At 52.3% G+C, this 26,372-nt stretch overlaps 1 protein-coding gene across 9 annotated transcripts in view; it reads left to right on the forward strand.

Moving 5' to 3' along the window:
- The window catches only part of IQSEC3 (IQ motif and Sec7 domain ArfGEF 3), a 92,072-nt gene that overhangs the window by 25,780 nt on the left and 39,920 nt on the right, over positions 1-26,372 (forward strand). For all 9 annotated transcript variants that reach the window (XM_070790307.1, XM_070790306.1, XM_070790308.1 and 6 more), the window contains exons 2-3: positions 6,016-6,099; positions 23,893-24,163. In XM_070790307.1, the coding sequence (XP_070646408.1) occupies positions 6,016-6,099; positions 23,893-24,163 (355 nt within the window). The remainder of the gene's footprint in view (positions 1-6,015; positions 6,100-23,892; positions 24,164-26,372) is intronic.

The following is a 26,372-nucleotide window of genomic DNA, read 5'->3' on the forward strand; positions in this document are numbered from 1 at the left end:
TATTTTGGTCTTAAAAAAATCAGCCATATTAAGATACAGTTACATAAAATAAAATCCTCCCATATTTAAACGTGTAGGTTGTGATTTTTGACAAATGTCTACTACTATGTAGCTACTTCTCAAGTGATGGAACATCTCCACCACCCCATGACCTCTTGTTCCCTTCAGCTTGAATCTCCCCGCTTCCGTGTCACTGAAACTGGTCTGCTTCCTGTCACTACGGATTTGCCTTTTCTAGAACCTCACTCGCATGGAATCATGCAGTGTGTGGACTTTTGTGTCTGCTGTCCTTCACTTACTGTAAGGCTCTTTTGAAATTCATCCACTTGTTGCCTATATGAGAAAGCTTATTCCTTTTTACTGCTGAATAGTATTCCTTTGTATAGATATGCTACAATCTGCTTATCCATTTACCAGTTCATGGACACTTAGGGTTGCAGGGTTTTCTTTTCTTTAACACAAATCTCTCTCCCTTTTTTTCTAAAAATACTGCCTCTACATACATGTAGAACACATGGTCCATATGTGTGCAGGGTACATCATTTACTCAACTTACTAAGGCTTGGTGTGCACATGTGTTTACACTCCTTGAATTAACTCTGGGCCAACTCCATCCCACTCCCACTCCTCTGACCAGGGCACAGAGGCTCACAAAGCAGAAATCATTTTTTTATTTTATTCGGTTGCATGGCATGTGGGATGTTAGTTCCCCGACCAGGGATCAAACCTCTGCCCTCTGCATTGGGTTCTCTAAGAGTTAACCAACAGAGTGCCAGGGAAGTCCCTGGAAACCCTCCTGTTAGTCACACAACTCGAGAAATGAATATTTGAACCCAAACACTTACATGGATATTTAACCTTTTTACGTATTTTATTTGATTGTGGTACAAACACACAATGTAAGATCCACTCGCTTAACAGATTCCTGGGTATACATTGCAGCTACTGGCGCAATGCTGTGCGGCAGGCCTCTAGGAAAAATTCATCTTGCACGACTAAAACTTTATGTCTGTTGATGAGCAATTTCCCTTCTGTCCCCTCCCCTCCCCCATCCCTGGCAACCACTATTCTAGTCTCTAATTCTGTGAGCTTGACTATTTTAGGATCCTCATTCATGTAAGTGGGATCATGCAGTATTTGTCTTTCTGTGACTGGCTTATTTTGCTTAGCATGTCTTTAAGGTTCATCCATGTTGTCAGATACGGCAGAATTTTCTTCTTTTTTTTTGTTCCCATTTTTATGTATTTGTTTTCTTTCAGCCATAGCACGCCATCTGTGGGCTCTTAGTTTCCCAACCAGAGACTGAACCTGAATCCTGGGCAGTGAGAGTGTGGAGTCCTAACCAACGGATCACCAGGGCATTCCCAGAATTTCATTCTTTTTAAAGGCTGAATGGATTCCACTCGTATAGAAAGCATTGTCTTTATTTGTTCATCCATCTTTTAGGTTGTTTGTGAATCCTGGCTTTCGTGAATAGCGCTACACTGAATGATGTGCTGTACTCAGTCCTGTCTGACTCTTTGCAACCCCATGGACTGTAGCCCGCCAGACCTCTCTGTCTATGGAACTCTCCAAGCAAGAATCCTGGAGTGGGTTGCCGTTTCCTCCTCCAGGGCTGCACTGAATATTGGAGTGCTAATATCTCTTTGAGATCCTGGTTTCAATTCTTTTGGATAAATACCCAGAAGGGAGATTTCTGGATCATGCAGTAGTTCTATTTTTAATTTTTTGAGAAACCTCCATACTGTTTTTCATAGCACCATTTTTTTCATTCCTACCAACTGTGTACAAGGGTTTTAATTTCTCCACATTTTCCCCAATGTTTGTAGTCTTTGTCGTTATTTTTTTTTTAAGAATAAATATCCTACCACGTGTGAGGTAATAGCCGCTTGTGATTTTGATTTGCATTTTCCTGATAGTTACCTCGAGCATCTGTTGATACACCTGTGGGCCATTTGTATGTCTTCTCTGGAAAAATGCTTGTTCAAGTTTTTAGCCTACTTTTAATTGAGTTACTAGGTTTTGTTGCTATTGAGTTGTAGGAGTTCTTTCTGTATTTTGGAAATTAACTGCTTATCAGACATATGGTTTGCAACTATTTTCTCCTGTTCTGTAGGTTGCCTTTTCACTCTTGATTTTTTTTTTTTTTGCAGTGCGGGAGTTTTTTGGTTTAATGTAGTTCCACTTGCCTATTTTTACTTTTGTTGACTGTGGTTTTGGTGTCATATCCATGAAGTCATTGCCAAGACCAATGTCATAAAGCTTTCCCCCTAGGTCTTATGCTTAAGTCTCTCATCCATTTTGAGCTGATTTTGTGCACAGTATAAGATATGGGTCCAAATTCATTATTCTGCATGAGGGTGTTAAACTTTCCCAATACCATTTGTTGAAGAGATGATCTCTTCCCATTGTGCCTTCTTGGCAACCTTGTCCAAGATCAACTGACAGTGTATGTGTAGAGTTGACAGCTTCTTACTTCTGGGAACAGTTGCAGCTGTGAACAGTTTCATGTCAATATGTATTTTTATTTATCTGGGGTAAATACCTAAGCATGCAATTAGTGTTAGTCATTCAGTTGTGTCCAACCCCTTTGCGACTCTTCACTCTGTAACCCGCCAGGCTCCTCTGTCCATGGAGTTTTCCAGACAAGAATACTGGAGTGGGTACCCATTCCCTTCTCTAGGGGATATTCCTGACCCAGGGATCAAACCAGGGTCTCCTGCAATTGCAGGAAGTTTCTTTACTCCACCAGGGAAGCCCTAGGTATGCAGTTACAGGAGCAAATAGTGTGTGTTTTAACTTTATAAGAAACGGCCAGGGTCCTTTCCCAAGAGTTGTGCCGTTTTACATTTCCACCAGAAGTGTGAGAGTTCCGGGTGCGCCACACTCTTCTCAACACTTGGTGCTGTCAGACTTTTGAACTTAGTCCTTCTCGTGGGCATGCAGTGGTGTCTCATTTTGATTTTCATTTGCATCTCCCTAATGACTAGTGAGGAGAAGGCAGTGGCACCCCAGTCCAGTACTCTTGCCTGGCAAATCCCATGGACAGAGGGGCCTGGTGGGCTGCAGTCCATGGGGTTGCGAAGAGTCGGACACGACTGAGCGACTTCACTTTCACTTTTCACTTTCATGCATTGGAGAAGGAAATGGCAACCCACTCCAGTGTTCTTGCCTGGAGAATCCCAGGGACGGGGGAGCCTGGTGGGCTGCCGTCTATGGGGTCGCACAGAGTCGGACACGACTGAAGCGACTTAGCAGCAGCAGCAGCAATGACTAGTGATGTCAGTATATTTTCTTTGGTGAAATATGTATTCAAATCTTTAGTACACTTTTCTATAAAGTTGTTTGTCTTATTTCTTAAAATTAATTAATTTATTTATTTCTGGCCATGCTGGGTCTTAATTTCTTTTCTCCAGTTGTGATGAGTGGGGCTACTTTCCAGTTGGAGTGAGTAGGTTTCTCATGTTGCAGTTTCTGGGCTCTAGAGCACAGGCTCAGTTGCTGCAGTGCACCGGCTTAGTTGCCCCGAGGCATACGGAACCTTCTCGGACTAGGAACCAACCCCCTGTCTCCTGCATTGATAGGCAGATTCTTTACGACAGAGCCACCAGGGAAGCCCCTCATTACTGAGTCATAAGAATTCACTTTTCTTAACAGTGTCTTTCAAAACAGAAAATTTCTTTTTATTTCAATGAAGTCTAATTTATCAACTTATTTCCTCCGTGGTTTGTGCTTTTTGTATCCTACAAGGAGATCTCTGTGTCCTCTAAGTCACAGATTTTTTTCTATGTTTTCTTTGAAAAGTTTTATAATTTTATTTATACATTCATTCAGTTCAGTTCAGTCGCTCAGTCGTGTCCCACTCTTTGTGACCCCAAGGACTGCAGCACGACAGGCCTCCCTGTCCCTCACCACCAACACCCGGAGTTTATTCAAACTCATGTCCATCAAGTCGGTGATGCCATCCAACCATCTCATCCTCTGTCATCCCCTTCTCCTCCCACCTTCAATCTTTCCCAGCATCAGGGTCTTTTCCAATGAGTCAGTTTCTTCGCATCAGGTGGTCAAAGTATTGGAGTTTCAGCATCAGTCCTTCCAATGATCTCCTGTAGGATAGACTGGTTGCATCTCCTTGCAGTCTAAGGGACTCTCAAGAGTCTTCTCCAACACCCCAGTTCAAAAGCATCAATTCTTAGGTGCTCAGCTTTATTTATGGTCCAACTCTCACATCCATACATGACTACTGGAAAAATAAAATCATTAGGTCTGTTTATAAAATTATTACATCTGTTACTTTAAGTCTATGATCCAGTTAGTATTAATTCATATATCTATGGTGTAAGATATGGATTGAAGTCCATTTTCCATATTCAACTGTTTCAGCACCATCTGTTAAAAAAGTTATTATCCCTTACTGAATTATCTTGGTACTTTTACTACAAATCAATGTACCAAGAATCAGTTGATGTTTGACTCTATTTCTAGCCTCTGCTTTTGGTACAATCTGTATGTCTGTCCTTATGCCAACACCAAATTCTCTTAATTTGAGCAGCTTTAAGTCTTGAAAACACACAGTGAAAGTCCTATAACTCGTCTATGTATTTATTTATTTATGGCTTCACTGGGTCTCCGTTGCTCTGCGGGCTTTTCTCTCGTTGCAGTGAGCAGGCTACTCTCCAGTTGCGGTTCGCGGGCTTCTCATTGCGGCGACTTCTCTTGGTGTGGAGCATAGGGCATGGTCTCTAGGGCGCTCGGGCTTCTGTAGTTGTGGCACATGGGCTCAGTAATGATGGTTTGCAGGCTCTAGAACACAGTCTCAGTAGTTGTGGTTCACGGGCTTAGTTGGTCCACGGCATGTGGAATCTTCCCGGACCAGGGATTGAACCCGTGTTCCCTGCACTGGCAGGCGGATTCTTAATCACTGGACCACCAGGGAAGTCCCTATAACTTGTTCTTGTTTCTCAAAGTTGTTGGCATTTCTTTCTCGGTTCTCCTGCTGGGTGTCCCCTCGTCTGTCCATCCTCTGCCGCTTCCCCCACTACAGGACCACATGTCTCATCAGTCCCCTCAGTGACTCAGCTGTGTTTATGGCCGAGCCGTGGAGTCCTGAGTCTGAATACAGACGTGGGAGGTCGTGGTTGGGCAGCCTCCCCTGGTTCAGGGCCTGGCCGGGCGACGGCCTCATGAGCTCTTGGCGTTTGGTGCTTCCTCTCCCTCTGGCCAGCTGGCGTCTCTGGTCTCTGACTTTCCCCTGGCAGTATTGCCACTCTCTTCTCCACTTCCTAGCTCTTTTGAAATAAGAGATGGGGTCCGCTTCCGGATGAATCCCAGCTTCTCCTCTTCTTTCAGGCCACGCTGCCTCCTTTTTTAATTTTTCTGAATTCCCTCTGTGCTGAAACACACACAAAAAACTGAGCCTCAGTAAATCAAGACGTCGTCTGTGTGCTCAGTCACTCAGTCGTGTCTGCCTCTTTGCGACCCCATGGACTGTAGCCTACCAGGCTCCTGTGTCCATGGGATTCTTCAGGCAAGGATACTGGAGTGGGTTTCCATTTCCTCATCCAGGGGATCTTCCTGACCCAGGGATCGAACCCGGGCCTCCCACATTGCAGGTAGATTCTTTACCATCTGAGCTTCTATGAGCGCTCTGCATCTTTGCACATGATTAGCCAAAAATGTTCCCTGAGTGCAATTCTGTGCATCTTGGATGAATAGACCTAGTTCTGCCTTGCTGGCCGGACCTTAGTGGGTGGCAGGGCTATGGAGGACTAACTGTGATCGTGACAAAAGTCAGGGCTGAATAGATGGTACATCCACGTGGAGGAGCCTGCTGCGGGTACCAGGGTGCAGAGGTAGAAGAGGTGGGAGGGCTGCGAGCAGGAGGTGGTGTCTGCAATGACGCACGTCCTCCCCGGGCAGCATTTGGGACCTCGGAGTTCCCCGGGGGGCAGCATGCTGGGCAGAGGCGCCTTGTGGTCAGAGGGCACTGACCTTCTCCCTCTGCTCTGCCCTCAGGAATGAGACCGTGCTGCACCAGTTCTGCTGTCCAGCCGCTGACGCCGAGCAGAAGCCCGCATGCTCCGACCTGGGCCCCCACAGGTGGGAAGAGCCGCTGCGCGTCCTCCCCTCCCCACCTCACCGTCCTCCGCCCTGGGCAGAGCACACACCGGGGGCCCACTCCGCTTCTTCCTCCCTAGTCTCGCGTTTTATTTGTTTTTACCTCCTTCCTCATGTTTCCATCTCTCCTTCCTTCTTCCAGACCCCAGATGAGCCATTGCTGACTTTTAGATCATTATAACCCTACTGTTCAAATCCCAGATCTATACTCGTCCCCACTAAACAGCCTATAAAAAGTACACCTGTTTAAACATCAGGGGAAATTAACTTGATTCTATCTACATGTCTTAGTGGTGGGTTGTCTGGCACCCAAAGGTGCCCACCTAATAAGAGGACCCATACTGCCTTTCTTACTCAAGACTTGCATTTTTCTTGATAATTTTTCTCCTTCCACGAAGGAGCCAAGATAACTTTGATTTTTAGGCTTGTCCACCTCCGCTGGGTTGGCCGACCACCTGGGAAGGGAGGGAGGCGCTGAGAAGTCAGGGTCCTGTCCAGGCTCTCCTCCTCACCTGTCCTGGGTCATTCACCCAGCCTCTCTCTTCCCCCCGTCCTCCCCCCAGCCCTCCAGCTCTCCTCCTCGCCCCATCAGTACTCTCTCCCTCCATCTCCACCTGGAGCCGCCCCCTCTGTGCTGCTCACACTTTGTCCTCTTCTCTTTCCCCCAAGATTTCTGCCTCAGTTCTGCACCTTTCTCTTTCCTTTGCTCGTCCTTTACTTCCCTGGGGGTCAGGACACTCAGACTCGGGCGCGGAGTTGACCCCATCTGCTGTCTCCTCTTGTTGGAGTGAACTTGGGCAAGTTCCTTAACTCCCCTGGGCCCCAGTTTCCCCATCTGTATGAAGAAGGGCTGTTCTACGTAGAGAACAACATGATGTACCATCTCTCTGAGCCTCTGGGCTGCTCGCAGCCTAGATGGGCTTTAGGTCTGTGTGGGAGGGCAGCAGAAGGTTCTGGGCTGTGAGCACCCAGGCCTAGACCTGCACTAAGGGCCACTTCCGGGTTTAAGCCTCAGTGACCCCATGATCCTTCCCCCTTTATTCCTAGGAAAATAATGGGTAGTCATCAGAGGTGGTAGGTGGTGAGCTTGGCGATGGAAAACCTTCCCTGCTTGTTTTCCCTTGGAAGGAGTTGGGGGCGGGGGGGTTGGGAAAGGCAGGACTCTCGGGGAGGGGTCAGGAATGGAAGTGGCGGGGGGTTAGGTTGGGTTAAATCAGGTGTCCACCTTAGGGTGCTCACCTCCAGGGCTGTAGGAGGCACGGTTGTTCCCGGAGGTGACCGCACTGGGGATGGGAGCAAGGGGAGGACCAGGTGCTGTGCTGATGCCCAGAGGACTGGGGGCTGAGCTCTGCTCCCATGACCACAGGAGAGAGCGGCCCCCTGGATCCCCAGGGGCTCCCTGTCCAGGGGGGCATGTGAGCCCCCACATTGGAAATGACCCTCCTGGAAACTGGAAGGAAGATGAGAAACGAGAGAATGAGACAGTGGGAGAGGACGGGAAAGAGGGCAGAGAGTTAGTGACCTGGAGGAAGGATGGGCAGGCCGTGCCCTGTCCCGTGAGCGGTCACTGCTCAGACACACGGCCGAGTGGTCCTCCTTGGTGGGGAGGAGAAGAGAGGAGCTGTCTGGTCTGCCCCCGCTGCCCATCGGTCCATCTCAGTCCGGTCCACATCTCTTGCTGCCCCTCGAGCCCTGGCGCCAGTGAGCATAGATGACACAGCGCCCCCAAGACGCTGGCGCCTGGGAGGTGCCCAAGGATAGAAGTCATCTCTTGGGTCTTCCTCGCCCCTTCCCAGTCACCCCCACCCTCACCCCAGAGCCCTGACTCCTGGTGGGAGGGGGTGGGAGACGGGGGCAGGCAGGGCGGGAGGGGGCAGAGGGACAGGCTTCTTTTCCAAGATGGTAGGAAATCTCTTGTCTTCGAATCCCTGGGAGGGAGGTGGGAGGCTCTCTAAGTCCCCCGGGGCCTGTGAGCTCTGCCCGCTGCTTCCTCCCCGCCCGCCCCCTGCGCAGGGCCGGGGGAGGGGCCCCCAGGTGTGTCCCGACTGTCAACCTCTGTCACTTTCCGCTCCCAGTTGTTCCAGGTGTCCTGTCTGTCCGGTCTGTAGTTTCCTGGAGCGTGTTTCTGTTTGTCTGTCCGTCAGTCTGTCTGATGTCAGTGTCTCGGCTTCTCTAGGAGAAGCCCCGGATGTTCAGTAGTCTGTGTGTCCGTCTGTCTGTCTGTTCTTGGCTTCCTGGGGAAGCCCTGCCCAGATAAGTTTCCTCCCATCAGACACCCAACACGCCTGTTCCCAGCTCTGCCCGGGACCTTCCCGGCCCTTCCCTCCCCTTTAGCCTCCAGAGCGGGTACCCGACCATCACCCTCGAGCTTCCCTAAGGAGGTGCTGAGGTCAGAGACTGGGCTGAGGTGAGGATACAGGTCACAAGGCCCCTGAGCCACCCTCAGGAGACCCCAGTTTGGGCTCTGAGACAGGCCAGGCTGCCCCCACCGCTCAGTCTGGGTTTTCACCGGCTCAGCGAGGCTCCAATAATGTGGCCGCCTAATGTGAAGAGCCGACTCATTGGAAAAGAACCTGATGCTGGGAAAGATTGAGGGCAAAAGGAGAAGAGGGAGACAGAGGATGAGATGGTTGCAAGGTATCACCGACTTAACGGACACGAACTTGAGCAAACTCAGGGAGGTAGTGGAGGACAGGGAAGCCTGGTGTGCTGCAGTCCATGGGGTTGCTAAGAACCGGACTTGACTGAGCGACTGAACAACAACAGAACAACAGCAAGGCCTCAGCTGGTGGGCCTCCTCTGGGGTCTCCAGGGAGAAGCTGGATGGTCCTTACAGGAGGCCCAGTGAAGACTTCACACCATCAGTCACAGCTCAGGGTCAGGGTCTCCGGTGCGTGAGTGCAGGGTTGGCCACGAGGCCCCTTACCTCCCTCCTCCAAATATGGCCCAAGCCAGCAGTGATCCAGGTCAGCAGAGTGTGAGGTGCTGTTCCCCCACCACCAACCATCCCCCCACCAACCATCCCTACCCAAGCTGTAGGCCTGAGCAGGAGTCCCTTTCTGGAGCCGATGGGCTCATCCTGGGGACGGGGGTGGTGGTGGGGCAGACGATGGTCCATAGTTCCTTTGATCAGATGTACAGAAAAGAACTGCTGGAGCCTGAGATAAACCCTCGGTCCAGGAGAGACCCTTGCCCCCTCCCAAAGCCCTAGTCCTGGGGGTGCAGGGGTGCGAGCTCAGCCTTATCCAGCTACCCCGGGGGGAAGCTTTGGGGCTGGAGTCAGGGAACCTCTCTCTTGGGACCCAGAGCCTGCCCGAGAGCGATGCTCACAGAAGTGGGAAGATTGGGAGGCCGGAGGTGGGGTGCCCTGGGGTGGTTACGGGGGCCACAAGGCCTCTGAGGCTGGACCACCCATCCCCGTGCCCATGTTCACGCGGCCCCGAGTAGGCACCCCACACTTCCCAGGTGGGAAGCAGGGCGATCAGCCTCCAGGGCAGCGAGTGGAGTGCGAGCTGGGCTCTGCCCCACTTCCTCACGTCCCCCCACTGCCAGTAATGACAGGGCTTTATTCTGGGTGACTGAACGGGGCAGTGATTGCGGGCCCTGCCCTTCTTCCCATAGTCTCCCCTCCCTTTGGGGTGCTCAGTAACCTGGGGAACAAGCAGCCTCCGGCATCTAGAGAGAGAGATATAGCAGCCCATTTGTCTCTGTGGGTGGCACGGAGCGCCCCCCCAGAGGAGGAAGACTGACATCTGTTAGAGTGATGACAGGAGGTGGGGGGCGCTCAGGAGGGGGTCCCTGGGCAGGAAGCAGAACCACCCCCGGCCCTGGGGGAGGGGAGGGGCCGGGGCACTCTGGGCGTCGGTTCTCCAACAGGGATGGGAGAGGCACTTAATGTTACCTAATGTGCCAGGCCCCAGCACTAAGCAGCCCTGGTATTTTGTCTCCATTCCCTGTGGCCACCTGCAGATGACGGCTTGGGGTGGAGAGAAGTTCGGGGTCTCAGCAGAGGGACCCCTGCCCACCGGTTCTGGGGCTGGAAGGTCAGCCCAGGCTGAGCTCCCGCAGGCGGCTGCATTGCATGGAACTGCCACCGGGGTTTTCTTCAGGAGCATGGGAGGGATCCTTCCAACCACTGCATTCGACCCTGAATAACATCTATTTTCTCTGATTATAAGTTACAGTTGCTAGTTTTTGGAAATGTGGAAAATGCAGAAATATAAAGAAGAAAATAAAAATGGAACCCGGTCGTATAGAATTAACTGCTGTTAATGTATTAGCATGCAACCTGCCAGGGTTTCTAGGCTGGAATTTATATCTCCCTCCACAAAAGAAAAAACGATTCTGTAGTCTACCTTTTCTGCTCAGGGCACTGTGGCCACAAGGGAGCCTGCCCCCACTCCCCACCAGCCAGTCCCTCCCTGTCCCCCTCCTCCCTGCCAATCAGCCAGGCTGGGGGCCCTGCTGGGGACCCCTGAGGAGGGGACACTGGCCAGCAGTGGTGTTGCAGGGGGAACCCCACGTCAGCATCCACCACAGTGGCCAGAGGCCTGATCAGTGGACCAGCCAGAGTTTACTCAGCGATTACGGAGTGATTGAATTCTCAGTCGATACAGTTTAGTCTTCAAACAGGTGGGCTCAGGGGCCCCGAGTCCTGTGCCTGCTCCACCCATCACATCAGGTGCCCAGGCTGCCGGGAACACTTCCCCCCACCCCTCCCCATTCTGGGACTTCAGAATTGCCTGCTCTTCCCCAGAGAAGCACAGAGAGGCCTCAGCTGCTGTCACTGTATGGGTGGGGTGGGGCAGGGGTAGGGGTGGAAGGATGCGCGCCCAGCCCACCCATCCTCCAAGCTCCAGGGTCTCCGAATCTTTAGGCCAGGGGGGCAGTGGGCAGCGGCAAGGCCAAGGGGAAATTGTCTGATGTTCTCCTCAGAGTCCAGAGATTCGGTTCCAGAGGCCTTTGCAGGGGTTGGGGTCCGGCCCCTGAGCCAGGGCTGTGAAGACTGCCCCCTGCGATGTGCTGTCCTGGAGCGGAGCCTGGGTGGGAGTCCTGGGGGTCGAAAACCACCATCCACTGTGGGTGTAGCAAACTGCGGGTGGTGTAGAGCAGCGGGAGTGGGGAGCGGCTGCTCATCCTTATTTGGGCTCCTGTTTTCTGAGGGTCCCCAGCTTGTCACAGGAGAGCCCATCTTGGCCGACTCCATCCCCGAGGGTGGCCTCAATGGAGAGGGCAGAGAATTTGGTCCCAGAGCCAGAGACGGTGGTCTTCCACCCCCAGACCCCCTGTCATTTTACCCCTCTGTGCGCTCCGTGCCCCTGAGTCTTCCCTGCTGGAATCTGGGGGCACAAGAGATGGAGCAGATGCCGTGTGGGGGGGCGGTTCGCTGGGTAGGGGCGGTCCCCCTAACTCCAGTGGGCATCAGGAAAGTTCTGTCCTGTGCTGGTGTCCGCATTCTGCTCTGTGGGACATGGGACTTGTGTCTGGAGCAATCTCCCGTGTGCTTCCGCTCAGGCCTAGCTGTCCTCTAAGATGGTCTCTCCTGTGACCTGGGGAGTCATGACGGATGCTCAGCCCCGGGGCTGCTTCCCTGGGAGCAAGGCCAGGCTGGGCCACCTCCAGACAGGCTGCTGGATGTCGGAGCTGATTAGAGAACCCCTGCTCCCTCTGTGACTCTGTTTTGTGTTCCCCACACACAAGAGGGAAGGAGAATGCTAGCTGTCCTGTGCTGAGAGCCTGCTGTGTGCAATAGATACAGGTATGATTTAATTCTCATGGAAAGCTTATAAAATATTGTTGTTCCATGTTACTTATACACGAGGCTCAGAGATGATGAATGACGGTCCCCGGACCAGTCGATGGCACAGTTGGGATTTGAACCACGTCCGTTGTGGCTTCTACCACTGGCGTCAGGGGACAAAGGAAGGAAGGGATTCGTTGGTGCAGGAAGTGAAGTGTGGTCCCCCCAAACTTTGTCCCCCCGAGAGAGCCTGGCCTATGGTCCAGGGAGTGAGAAGGTGGGGCCCTTCCCTGCCCCCCTCTTCCCCTGACCCTTGAGCCGGAGGTTCGTGCAATCAGGCTGAAGAGAGAAACGTCCAAGGGAATACTTTTAGAGGATAAAAGCTCTAAGCTTTATTATTTAAGGAAAAGAACATGGGAATTCCGTGTTTGGGAGTTCCCTGATGGTTAGGGTTCTGAACTTTTACACCATGCTGCTGCTGCTAAGTCGCTTCAGTCATGTCCGACTCTGTGTGACCCCCTAGACGGCAGCCCACCAGGCTCCCCCGTCCCTGGGAGTCTCCAGGCAAGAACACTGGAGTGGGTTGCCATTTCCTTCTCCAATGCATGAAAGTGAAAAGTAAAAGGGAAGTCGCTCAGTCGTGTCCGACTCTTTGCGACCCCAGGGGCTGCAGCCTACCAGGCTCCTCGCCCGGGGTTTAATCCCTGTGTCGAGGAACTGAGATCCCACAAGCCATATGGCATGGCCGAAAAAAAAAAAAGGAAAGAAATAAACATGACTAAGATAATACTTTCAGAACAACAAAATGCAAGCTACCACGAGGACCAGCTTTTGTCCAATTTTAGAAGAAGAAACAAATTTTTGCTCCGTTTGCTGAAAACTGCTTGTTTGAATATTATAGAGGTTCTCCTTTCACTCCCAGGAAGGGAAGGCCTAGAGATTTCTCTAACTTCACTACTTCCTGGGTTAGTTTGTTTTCTCCTCTGAAAGGTCATCTTTACCTATTCATGTATCTTTTAACCCATAACGTGACCATGAAAATGACTTATCATTCCAGTAAGTATTTCTGATGGATAACAAAAAGGGTTTCAAATCCATTTCATCGGACTCCGAACGAGGAAACGATCTTAATCTATGTAGCGAGAGGAAGTGCATCAGATCAGGCATTCTTAAAGAATTTACTGCCTTTGAGAGGCCTTAAGAAAGGAGATTTTTAGAGATTACATTTGCGGTGATTAAGAAACAAAGCAAGGGACTTCCCTGGTGGTCCATCTGCTAAGACTCTGTGCTCCCAAAGCAGGGGGCCCAAGTTCAATCCCTGGTCAGGGGACTAGATCCCACATGCCGCAACTAAGACCCAGAACAGCCAAATAAGTAAATGTATCTATATTTTTAAAAAACAGGGAAGCCAGCTGTCTGTGAAGGACGATGTTTTTCGGTCTGGAACCGAGAGAAGGGTGGGGGAGGACAGAGAAAGGGGTCTGTGGACGTCAAGGTGGTGGACACACAGGGTGCAGGTTTTACTGTCTGCAGATGGGAGATGGAGACCAAAGTGCCTGTCCTCTGGACGCAGGCCGCCTGCCGGTGCTGGTGCTGACCTCCCCCTTCTCCAGGCCTCAGTGTCCTCAGCTATCACAGGGGGTGGGAGGGGGCGGTATGAACACTCTAGTCCCCAAGCCTCCTCCCCTAGAGTGATGCTACCTTAAGGTAAGGCGCTGCCTTGGCTGGAGGAGGCATCCATATGGAGGGACCAGGAGCATTTACAAAGCAGGACAAATCAGGGTGGTGTGACCCAAACAGGAGACCCTGGGTAGGGGTTGGGAGGTGGAGGGAGCACTTATATCAGAGGAGCCTCAGCAAGCCGATGGTGGGATTTCTCTCTCCATCTCACTTATTGAAAGTGAAAGTGTTAGTTGCTCAGTCGTGTCCCACTCTGCAACCCCACGGATTGCAGCCCACCAGGAGTGGGTAGCCATTCCCTTCTCCAGAAGGTCTTCCCAATCCAGGGATCGAACCCGGGTGTCCCCCACTGCAGGTAGATTCTTTACCGTCTGAGTCACCAGGGAAGCCTCATTTCACTTACTGTGAAAATACAAAGGGAGGTTTTAAAGGAGACCTACTGAGAGCACACTCAGTTCAGTTCAGTTCAGTTCAGTCACTCAGTCGTGTCCAACTCTGCAACCCCATGAATCGCAGCACACCAGGCCTCCCTGTCCATCACCAACTCCCGGAATTCACTCAAACTCATGTCCATCTAGTCGGTGATGCCATCCAGCCGTCTCATCCTCTGTTGTCCCCTTCTCCTCCTGCCCCCAATCCCTCCCAGCATCAGAGTCTTTTCCAATGAGTCAACTCTTTGCATGAGGTGGCCAAGTGCTGGAGTTTCAGCTTTAGGATCATCCCTTCCAAAGAACACCCAGGACTGATCTCCTTTAGGATGGAGTGGTTGGATCTCCTTGCAGTCCAAGGGACTCTCAACCCCACAGTTCAAAAAGCATCAATTCTTCGGCGCTCAGCTTTCTTCACAGTCCAACTCTCACATCCATACATGACCACTGGAAAAACCATAGCCTTGACTAGACAGACCTTTGTTGGCAAAGTAATGTCTCTGCTTTTGAATATACTGTCTATGTTGGTCATAACTTTCCTTCTAAGGAGTAAGCATCTTTTAATTTCATGGCTGCAATCACCATCTGCAGTGATTTTGGAGCCCCAAAAATAACATCTGACACTGTTTCCACTGTTTACCCATCTATTTCCCGTGAAGTGATGGGACCAGATGCCATGATCTTCATTTTCTGAATGTTGAGCTTTAAGCCAACTTTTTCACTCTCCTCTTTCACTTTCATCAAGAGGCTTTTGAGTTCCTCACTTTCTGCCATAAGGGTGGTGTCATCTGCATATCTGAGGTTATTGATATTTCTCCCGGCAATCTTGATTCCAGCTTGTGCTTCTTCCAGCCCAGCATTTCTCATGATGTACTCTGCATAGAAGTTAAATAAGCAGGGTGACAATATACAGCCTTGACGTTCTCCTTTTCCTATTTGGAACCAGTCTGTTGTTCCATGTCCAGTTCTAACTGTTGCTTCCTGACCGGCATACAGGTTTCTTAAGAGACAGATCAGGTGGTCTGGGATTCCCATCTCTTTCAGAATTTTCCACAGTTGATTGTGATCCACACAGTCAAAGGCTTTGGCATAGAGAGCACACACAGAGCGACTCAAATCTGGGTTCAGGTCCTGGCTTGGTCACATACAAACCCTGCGACCCTGGTGCAACTACTGAAGCTTTGGGATCCTCGATTTCTCATCTGTCCAATGGGGACAACAGCAGCACTCAGCTCTTAGGATGGTTTTGAAAGTCGCTCAGTCGTGTCTGACTCTTTCGACACCATGGACTATAAGTCCACGGAATTCTCCAGGCCAGAATACTGGACTGGGTAGCCTTTCCTTTCTCCAGGGGATCTTCCCAACCCAGGGATCAAACCCAGGTCTCCCGCATAGCAGGCAGATTCTTTACCAGCTGAGACACAAGGGAAGCCCCTTAGGGTGGTTGGGAGGATTCAGTGACGTCATGTGTGCAAAGGTATCTGGTATATAGTAGGCACTCAATAAATGCTAGCTTTTTTTTTTTTTTAGCATGAGGTATGTGCCATAGAGGGCTTCCTTAGTGGCTCAGATGATAAAGAATCCATCTGCAATGCAGGAGACTCTGGTTTGATCCCTGGATCGGGAAGATACCCTGGAGAAGGGAATGGCTACCCACTCCAGTATTCTTGCCTGGAGAATTCCATGGACAGAGGACTCTAGTGAGCTGTAGTCCATGGTGTCACACAGAGTCAGACACGACTGAGCAACTAACACACACACACACACACACGCATGCACGTGCCATGGCCCAGAGCTGTCTTCCTTTTTTTTTTGATTTTTAAATTAAAAAAATTTTTAAATTTTATATGGCCACGCCACAAAGCATGTGGTATCTTAGTTCCCCAAGCAGGAAACAAACCTGTGTCCCCTGCACTGGGAGCTCAGAGTCATACTCACTGGACCACCAGGGAATTCCTGGTGCTAGCTGTTTTAAAACTGGATTTTTTAAGAGCAGAAAGGGATAAATCAGCTGAGATCTAGGAGTTCCAGGAGAAGGCTCAGGCATGACCGGGAAATACTTAGAATGGGCCAGCTCAGCAGATGAGGTCCCTGCAGCAGAGACCCTAGTACAGCAAGAGGAAGGAGACACACAACTCTGGGTCTTGCTCTGGGTTGTTGAGCTGTGCCCTTCAGGGAGAGGGCCCAGTTCCTCCTCTGGACGGCAGGCAACTGGCAAGGAGGAGGGGGCCACGTTCAGATGTCTCTACTCCAGCCTGGCCCATGACACATGGAGAGCTGGCTGGAGACAGCGAGCAGGGGTGAGGAACTCAGAACCGAGAGACCAGCTGGGGGAAGAGATCAAAGGAGCTAAAAGCCCTGATGAATGCCAATCAAGCAGGACCAGCGGGCCCTGAGAGCGGATTTTCTAGATGTCAGGGCAGGAGAGGAAATGATTTAACCGAGCACCCGGCTGTCACAGTGCAGCGAGGATGAGATTAAGTATACAGGCATTTTATCGGGGAAATCGCGCCAGCTGACAGTCTGGTCTCCTTCCGTCCTAAGAGGAGGAGACAGTTTAGCCCCCGCAAGGACAGGTTTGTGGCCTGGGGCTGACCCCTGCCCTGCTTGGAGTTGGGGGCTGGCTCCGCACAGTGGGAGCTCTGGGGCTTCCTCCCAAAGCTTTTCTGTCTTGCTTCCTTTTTCACCCAAACACCTTTGGAGATGACCTGGGAAACCCACAGGCTTCCCTATAGCTCAGATGGTAAAGAACCTGCCTGTAATGCAGGAGACCTGGGTTCCATCCCTGGGTCAGGAAGATCCCCTGGAGAAGGAAATGGCTACCCACTCCAGTGTTCTTGCCTGGAGAATCCCATGGACAGAGGAGCCTGGCAGGATACAGTCCATGGGGTCGCAAAGAGTCAGACACGACTGAGCGACTTAACAACAACTATTCAGTGCAGCTGTCAGGTGACGGTGGGGTATGTCAGGACAGACTGCAGGCCATGTTTCTGGAGCATCATCCTCGGGGTGGGTGAGGTGGGAACATGGGCAGGGAACTAGCTTCTGTAGGGGGGGGGGGGTGGGCAGACACAGGAGGTGAGAAAGCCCGAGGTGTGTCCTCGGGCTCAGAGAAGCCGGGACTTGTGACTGTGTGCAATGTGTCAGGCAGCGAGCTTGGAGGGTGTCCTGAGAGCTTGATTTTGCTACCGGATCCACACCTATTGGGGAGGAAATAAAATGCTCAAAAATATTAGGCTTCCAGTGGCAATCAGATCGCATCACTGGTGTGGTCCAGCCTGTGAGTCTGTGTGGGACGTGTCCTGAGGAAACTTCTAGATGTAGACCCCCTCCCCAGTGGGCACCAAGTGCTGGCATCTCACCGTGAGGGGCTATGATGCAGAGATGGTTTCCACGCTGGACTGGGGGGCCCACCCTGAGTGGCACCCTGGGCTTGGTTCTGCGGAGGACACAGGCCCAGAGGGCTGTGATGCCTTCAACAGGAAACCCCTCCAGACAAACCAGCCCTTCCAGACCCTTCTGGAACAGTCGTGCAGCCAAATCCTGGAGTCTCCACTGAGCGGACAGGAGAGGGAGTAACTTACTCTCTTGGGGTCCGTGGGAGGAAGGACGGCCTCTGCAAGTGGACAGCAGGGAAGACCCAGCCGCCCTCCTCCAGAGCCTCCTCCTGCGAGCCCCAGCTTCCAGCGTGGATGACGGTGGTCAGGGCAGAGAGGAAGGCAGGGAGGCCTTCACCATGTCCCTGGGTATGGAGGCCAGAGGGGCGTGGACAGGAACAGGAAGGTGCAGGGTGTGGGCCCGGCCCCTTGGAGGGAAAGGGAGAGGGAGGAAGCTGGCCTCTCCTTCCTTCCTGTTGTCAGAGCCTTTTGCTCAAACTGTCCATCTTATGATGAGCAATCCAAGGTGCAGGGAAGCCATGTGCCTACTGTTACAGCTAGCGCAGCCGGCGGAGGCGGTCAGACCCTGCCCGGGGCCCAGGGCTCTCCACCACCACAGGCGGCATTTTCCAGCCTGTGCTTGGAATCAGCACAGGGTGAATTTGTTACAGACGCTGGCCCTCTATTCACTGCAACCCCTCCCCAGCACCGTCTGGGACCCTCCCCCCACCAAGGACACTCGACTCCCCTTGCTCAGCCTTTATTCTGACCATCGAAGATCACTTTATCGATTCAGGCAAGAGAGAGAAAGGAGTGTTTTAGTAAAGGCTGAAAAATCTTGAGATGTGAGGCGTTTTGTTAGCTTTTGTCTGGAAAATGCCTAGTTTCTTTGTCCCAGAAGGGCTTTCAGAAAGGCTGGCGGAGTCAGGATAATCTAGTGCAATTGGTCAGGCTCAGGCCCTCTGGGGGAACCTTGCCGCCCAAGGAGTCCTCCAGCCTTCAAAACACTTCTGCCTGGGTCTCAGGAACTGCTGCTCTGGCCACTGCTCAGAGGGGAAGTGGCCCTCCGTCCCTCCCTCCTCACCCTGTCCCCAAACCCCACAACATGCCTCAGGCTTCCCCTCATCCCTTTCTCTGCCTTTGTGCCAGGACCACGTCCCAAGCCAATCTCTAGCGGACCGGACAAGCATAGGCCTGGTGCTCCCTCCCCTGAAGTCTTCCCCAGCCCCCTCACAGGGCTCTTTTATTAATTAATTAATTAATTTTTGGCTGCTCTGGGCCTTCGTTGCTTTGTGCGGGCTACTCTATAGTTGCGGAACTTGGGCTTCTCATTGAGGTGGCTTCTCTTGTGGAGCGCAGGCTCTAGGGCTCAGGGGCTTCAGTAGCTGTGATACATGGGCTTAGCTGCTCCAGGGCAGGTGGGATCTTCCTGGACCAGGGATCAAACCCATGTCCCCTGCGTTGGCAGGCGGATTCTTATCCACCATGCCACCAGGGAAGCCTTCATACAGCTCTTCGGCAGCTCCTGGGCCCTGAGCTCCTGGTGGCGGGCAGGGTCTGCCTGGGAGCCCAGGGGGACACCACCGCCGGGACTAGCTCCTGGCAGGGGCTGCACGGCCGCCCGCTCTACCTCCTCATCCTTCTCAGGGATGCATTTTCCCAGCACACTAACCTAGGAGGTCAACCTCATCTTCATCACTCTCCTGGAAAGGAGATATTCATACCCCCATTTTGCAAATGAGAAAACTGAGGTGCAGAATAAATATATTTTCCTTGAAATCAGTGAGTCAGAGGAACAGAAGCTCCCTCCACTCAAGCCTTCTGACCTGTGAGCGAGGACCCATCAGTGTTGAGGGAACAGTGGCCAATGTCTGAAAGCCCGGTGGCGTGTGAACCCTGACATTTTCTTTCTGTATGACCAGAGCTGAGCTGCCTACAGCTCTTGGAGCCAGCCCTCAGTGCTTGGCACAGTCCTCAGCACATGGATGAAACCCATGACCATCCCCCCAGAAGAGTGCTTTCAGCCCGATCCACGGAGCCTGTAAAGCCTCTGAGTGTGGAGGTAGGACTCGGCACATATGAAAGCACACCCGTTTTCTGGGAAGAGAGCCCAGAGTCTTTATTGAAGGTGTCTGGAGCCCAGAAAAGTTTTACAGGCCTGGGAGCAGGGATACCAGGGTAATCGTGGCTGACAAGGAAAAGGAAGGAAAAAGAGAAGCTGGGTGCCCATTGCTGGTTGGGTGCTCATCGCTCATTGGTGTCTCTGGGAAAAAACTCTGAGTCTAGTGTGCTGGATGTTGACTAGAGGATGCTTAGGGTCAACACGCCTCGGGGGAGGGCAGGAGCGTAGCGCGGGGCAGGGAGAGGTTAACCTGTGACAGACGTCCACTAGGAGCCTGGGCTAATCCCATCACGAGCTCTGCAGGGAGCATGACCTCTCAGATCCAGACTGGATCACATGACTGAACCTTTATAACCACTGTCGGCCACTGGATGTAGACTGCCCTGGGGAAAACATGACTTTGGGCCCAGGAGCTCATTGCAGCTCAGACAGTCCCAGAAGGAGCTGGGGGAGCTGACAGCTGAAGGCAAGCTTCAGTAGCAGCCCCAGGGCTGGACAGGAAATCAGTCCTTGAAGAAGGGTCTGGGGCTGTATCACCAAGCTCACCACAGTATCTCTGCTCTTGGGAAAGGGTGAGAGATTAAATGCTATCCATTCACCCATCCATTTATCCCTCCATCCATCCATCCACCCATCCACCCCTCCATCCCTCTATCCATTTAACATTTCCTAAACATGTCTTATAAGCCAGCCTAGGTGATAAGCACCTATGATAAAAAGCTGTGCATGGCACTGTCTGGTGGAGGAGAGAGACACATCAGTGAATAATTTAGGTAGAGTGGTCAGTTATGAAATAGAGGCAAGTGCCAAGAACCAGTGGAGCACACTGGAGGGCGGACTTTTCCTGGAACAATGAGTGAATTCTGAAAGAGCTATCAAGGCAGAGAAAGGATAAGGCATTTTGCTGCTGCTAAGTCGCTTCAGTCGTGTCCGACTCTGTGCGACCCCACAGACGGCAGCCCACCAGGCTCCCCCGTCCCTGGGATTCTCCAGGCAAGAACACTGGAGTGGGTTGCCATTTCCTTCTCCAATGCATGAAAGTGAAAAGTGAAAGTGAAGTTGCTCAGTCGTGTCCGACTTAGAGACCCCATGGACTGCAGCCTACCAGGCTCCTCTGTCCATGGGATTTTCCAGGCAAGGGTACTGGAGTGGGGTGCCATTACCTTGGCAGGAGGAAATGACGGTACAGGCATGGTGGTCTGAGCGGGTACCGCAGATTTGAGGAAAGTTTCCAGGTGGCTCAGATGGTAAAGAATCTGCCTGCAATGCAGGAGACCTGGGTTATCCCTGGTTTGGGAGGATCCCCTGGAGAAGGGAATGGCTACCCACTCTAGTATTCTTGCCTGGAGAATCTCATAGACAGAGGAGCCTGGCAGGCTATAATTCATAGGGTTGCAAAGGTCAAACTAACATTGAGCAACTAACACTCAGTGGATAGAGTGGCCAGGTTACTCCCAGAGATGGGTATGGACAAGGAGATTTGGGTGAAATCACGAATGCCCTTGAACTATATCTGGCAGTACCAGAAAGTCACTTCTGGGTTTTGAGCATCTGCACTTTAGGAAGCCAACTCTGGTAGCCGAGACGACGGACAGCTGGGTGGTTGCTGGAACCTCGAGGAATCCTAGATGTGCCAGGACCAGGCATGTGCACTGGGCACCTAGAGGCCCTCTAAGCACAAGCCAGCGCCCCACATGAGTGACCCTCCCCTGATGCGGTGCAGAGCTTCAACACACAGATCATTCTGGTCCTCTGGGCGTGGAGTGTTACTCTGAGGAGCTGCTTGGTTCCCCAAGTTCTCAAAGACTTTCACATCCCATACTCAAATCTTATGGTCTCCTGTGTAGAAAAACCTCCATGGGTGGCCTCGGCCCCTGGATGCTTATAGGCCTAATGTCATGCATCTTGAAAACCTGGGGTGAAGAAGCCTTGGGCATCACCACCAAGGACAGTCCAGAGTCCAGAGTGAGAGCGCATTCTGCCCCCTGGAGGCAGGTTGTGCTAGGGAGGAAAGTGACTCTGGGGCTTTTCCATGTGACCCTGGGGCTTCCCTGGTAGCTCAGTTGGTAAAGAATCCACCTGCAATGCAGGAGACCCTGGTTTGATTCCTAGGTCAGGAAGATCCCCTGGAGGAGGGCATGGCAACCCACTCCAGTATTCTTGCCTGGAGAATCCCACGGACAGAGGAGCCTGGCAGGCTACAGTCCTTGGGGTCACAAAGAGTCTGACACGACTGAGCGACAAAGCACAGCACAGCACACGTGACCATTCGGGAAGAATGGGCGTGTTCTATCTCAAGAAAAGTTGAAGTTAGACCTTACAAAGAACTTCCTGGTGATACCAGTGAAAAAACCCAATACTTAGAGCTCATCCAACTATATAGCTTGATTGGTGGCCACAGGAAAAATGACGAAGCAAAGAATTATGCAGAGGCAAGGAGTCAGGCTCCTTGTTGCTAGGGAAGCCAGTGAACTCTTCTTTATTTGTGTTTGAGGGAGGGGGTGGGGTGCAGGGGAGTGCTGGGAGGACTTGAATGAAGATGGACTCTTTACCCTTGGTTATTTTAGCACTAGGAGGCTTTAAAGTTAGGCAGAAGCAGTTGCTCTGGCACGATTTGGGGCATCTTAGGAGGGACAAAGCCTTGGAAGAAATAAATCCCAAGGTTGCCTGGCCCTCCAACCAGAGCCAGCCCACCTCCCTGGGCCCCCACTCCTCATCTGTGAAAAAGGGAGATGAGAAAGATGGGCTAGATAACCTAGGGTACCTGTCCACCACAGAGGCTGTGTCAGGGGTCTTGGGTTCTCTTCAATTCATCCTTCAAGTTTTTGCGGAGCCCTCATTGTTTGCTCAGCACCAACTGGGGAGAAGGGGATCAAATAGAGTACAAGCCTCAGGCTTGTGGGAAATCGGGGGTCGGGTGGAGAGATGGGGAAAGAGAAGTTAACATTTCTGGAGCACTCAGTCCGTACCAGGTGCTGCACGAAGCCCTCAACGTGCTGATTCCTTTCCACCTCCCAGGGACCCTGTAGGGCAGGTACCAGCGCCTCCCATGTACTGATGGGGAAACCAGGGCTCAGAGAAAAAGCAACTTGACCAAAGCCACAAGGGAGGGGGCTGCATTGGAGCCCTCACCGTGAGCCGAGATGCTCCTCTGTGATGCAGGTGGTGACCCTCTGGGGTCCTCGCAGATGGAGGCTGGAAGCTGGAACCACCAGGAAGGCTTCATGCTGGAGAGGGCTCAGTGCGGGGCCTGGGGAAGGGGCAGAACTCGGAGGCTGGCCGGGGAGGGGAGCAGCCTGAGTGTCATCTCAGAGGCGGGCATGTGGGCAGCAGCTGTGGCTCCTGTCCCTGGTTCCACCAGAGAGAGAGGGGCTGGGGAGGGGCAACGACTTCATCTAGAAGCGTCAACTCCTCCCCCAGCCTCACATCGGCCGTCTAAAAGACGGACCTGGTTCAGTGGGGGTCAGCTTCCTCTCAGCTACTTAAGCCACTGGCCAGTAAGCAGACCACTGATAACTATGGTAGTTAACACACACTGAGCAGGCAGCAGGAGCCAGACCCTGCCTTAAGAACTCTGTAACTTACTTAAGCCTTCCAAACATCCCAGTGAGGTAGGTTCTATTATTATTCCCATTTTATACCTGATGCGAAGAGCAGACTCATTGGAAAAGACCTCGATGCTGGGAAAGATGGAAGGCAAGAGAAGGGGATGACAGAGGATGAGATGGTTGGATGGCATCACAGACTCAATGGACTTGTGTTTGAGTAAGCTCCGGGAGATAGTGGAGGACAGGGAAGCTGGGCAGGCTGCAGTCCATGGGGTCGCAAAGAGTGGGACACAACTGAGTGACTGAACAACAATTTATAAATGGGGAAACAGAGAAAAGTGAGGTTAAGTAACCCGCTTAGCTGTTAAGTAACAGCTAATAAGAGACAGGACCCAGATCGGAACCCGGGTAGTCTACCCTAGGGCTTCTCTGGTGGCTCAGACAGTAAAGAATCTGCCTGCAATGCGGGAGACCTGGGTTCGATCCCTGGGTTGGGAAGATCCCCTGGAGGAGGGCATGGCAACCTACTCCAGTCTTCTTGCCTAGAGAATCCCCAAGGACAGAGGAGCCTGGCCAGTACGGTCCGTGGGTCACAAAGAGTCGGACATGACTGAGCGACTAAGCACAACACGGCACACATATTACGTCTAAGCAAGTTCCTGAGCCCCTCCCTCTGCCCCTCGGGGACCCTCCCCAAGCTCAGGCTTTCCTCCTGGCCTGGAGTTCTTGCACACCAAGATAGCCCCACCCTAATGAAGACAGCAGGAGGCCCCCACCAGCCCCTCCACAGGCCCATAGCTACCCGAGGGCCCCAGCCCCCTCCCCGTACCCACACGCACCCCGCCCCCCCCAACCGAGCTCCGTTGCCTTTCGTTCGCAGTGACGGCGCCTGCGCCCAGGCCGGTGGGGGCACGGAGGACTCCGTGGCAGCGGCGGCGGCCGGCAGACCCAGTGCCCATGCCCGGAAGGCTCAAGCCCAGCAGCTGCAGGAGGAGGAGGAGCGGCCGGGGGCGGGGGGCGCCTCCCCGCGGGCCGGCCCCCACCGCGCGGCCTCCCCTGGCCGGCAGCAGCCTGCCCTGGCGACGGCGCTCTGCTCCCGCGCCCCTGCCGCCTCCGATTACGAAATCTCCCTTGACCTAAAGAATAAACAGGTACCCAGGGCCTCCGAGGCGGGCGGGAAGGGTGGTGAAGGGCCCTGACTCGGGCGCTGTCCAGGGTCCCAGGGATGTCCCTGTCTGGACCGCCTGTGGGGCAGGCCCACCTCTTGGCCGCTAGTTCTCCCACCTGAAAGGGGTAACTGCCCTCCCTACAGCCAGCTCTTCCTGCAGCCAGCCTTGCCAGCGGCAGGGGTCACCCGTGCAGTGCCAAGCCCACAGGCAGTGTGTCCAGGGCTCTGCCCCTCTTACCACTGCAGAAAGCCCAGTGGCCCACATACTTCCAGGCAGGTGAAGCCCCCACCCCCAACCCTGTTCCAAAGAGATGCCCAGCCTACCTGCCCACTCAAGGGGCGAGCCCCCTGCTCAGGCACACACAGGCTCCAAAGAGGTTTGAAGACAGTGGTGTCCTCCAGGTAGACTAAAGATTCCAGGGATTAGCCCAGATTGGGAGAGTCCACGTGAAGGACCAGGGAGGCCTGGCGTGCTGCAGTTCGTGGGATCACAGAGTCGGACAGGACTTAGCAACTGAACCATGAAAGCCCCCTAATGGAAAACAAACTTCACTGAGGGGTTCTGGGTCTCCATCTTCCATTCTGTGAAGCAGCAAGAAAAATAGTGTCCCCGTTGACACCCCCCAAATGACAATGGCACAGTTGTTTTGGTGGAAAATTAAGAGACCTGAAAGGAGATGTGTGTGTGTGTGTGTGAGAACACGCTTAGACACAGACTTTATGACTTAGCATTTTTGAGGAAGAGCATTGAGCTTGGAGCCACACGTGTGGGATTCACTGTGGGTCCTTGCTCCAGTTCCTCTGTGACTTTGGGAAACACCAGTTAAGCACTCTGGGTATTCGTTTCCTCATCAGCAAAACTGGGAATTACACCTTGAATCATCACTGATGTCCCTTCTAGCTCTAAAATGTGTAGGTTCTAAAGAACCATTCCTTAACCTGATGGACGGATTTGGAAGCGAAGCTAGTAGGAAAGTCACTAAGACTGGGTTGAGCCCAGTTGAGCCCCGCCAGACACATCCCTTCCTTTGAGCATGGATGCCAAGCTGTTACCCTGGGTCAGGGGCCAGCTGCCCACGATGCACCACAGGGCTTTTAGTAAGGTATTTGACAAAATCTCCTGTGATATCTATGTGCACGGGATAGGAAGTGGGTTAGTTGACAATATAGTCAGGTGGGTTGTTCTCAAATGGAATTATAAAAAACAATGGTTTTTTTTATCAGCACCAATTCCAAGGTGATTGAGTAGGGACTGCCCTGTTCAACCATTCTGAAAAGGGACTGATGCAAAGCCGAAAGGGGACACCTAATACCTTGATAACAGAATCCCAGATTAAAAAAAATCTAATTAGGACAGAAATGTGGTTAAATGGAAAATGTAAAGTGAAAGAGGGAAAAATCTCAAGTTCTGTTCCTAGCTTTGAAAATTCCACAGCACTATTACAAAATGAGCAGGCTTGGTCCTGGGCGAGAGGCCTTAGGGCTTGAGCTGACTACAAGCTCAAGATAAATCAACAGCCAGTGAAGTGGGCCCAGAGGCCTTCACAGACGTGTAGATAAAACCCCCAGTGAGAGGAGCCTGGCGTGCTGCAGTCCGTGTGGTCGCTGAGTCAGACACAACTGAGCAACTGAACAACAGAAAGGAGGCAGCTGCCTGGGGCCCCACTGGGTACTGGTCAGGCTGTCTGGTTCCAAGGCTTCTTCTAAGAGGCAACAAAGAGAACCCTGAGGTTCTGAGGTTCTTCTAAAAAAGAAAATAGATTGGCTGGGGTCATATGATGGAGAAAGACATGGCAACTCACTCCAGTATTCTTGCCTGGAGAATCCGAAGGACAGAGGACCTGGGGGCTACAGTCCATGGGGCTACAGTCGCAAAGAGTTGGACATGACTGAAGTGACTTAGCACACACCCATTCACAGGGTCATATGGGGAAGTTGTAGACATGAAGACGAGTTTTAAACATGGAAGAGCTGAATGTGAATTGGGTGGATCAGATTAGTTTCTATCATTCTAGGTAAAAATAGTGGTGCTTGCCTGGCAGTCCAGCCTTTAAGACTCCCTGCTTCCAATGCAGGGGGCATGGGTTTGATCCCCAGGGAACTGTGATCCCACATGCAAGGACCAAAAATAAAATAAAAATAGTGGTACTAGTGCATAAACTTATAGGAGAGGAAGGTTTTCTTTTTTATTG

Source organism: Bos indicus, chromosome 5, assembly GCF_029378745.1.
Source record: "Bos indicus isolate NIAB-ARS_2022 breed Sahiwal x Tharparkar chromosome 5, NIAB-ARS_B.indTharparkar_mat_pri_1.0, whole genome shotgun sequence".
Lineage (NCBI taxonomy): Eukaryota > Metazoa > Chordata > Mammalia > Artiodactyla > Bovidae > Bos > Bos indicus.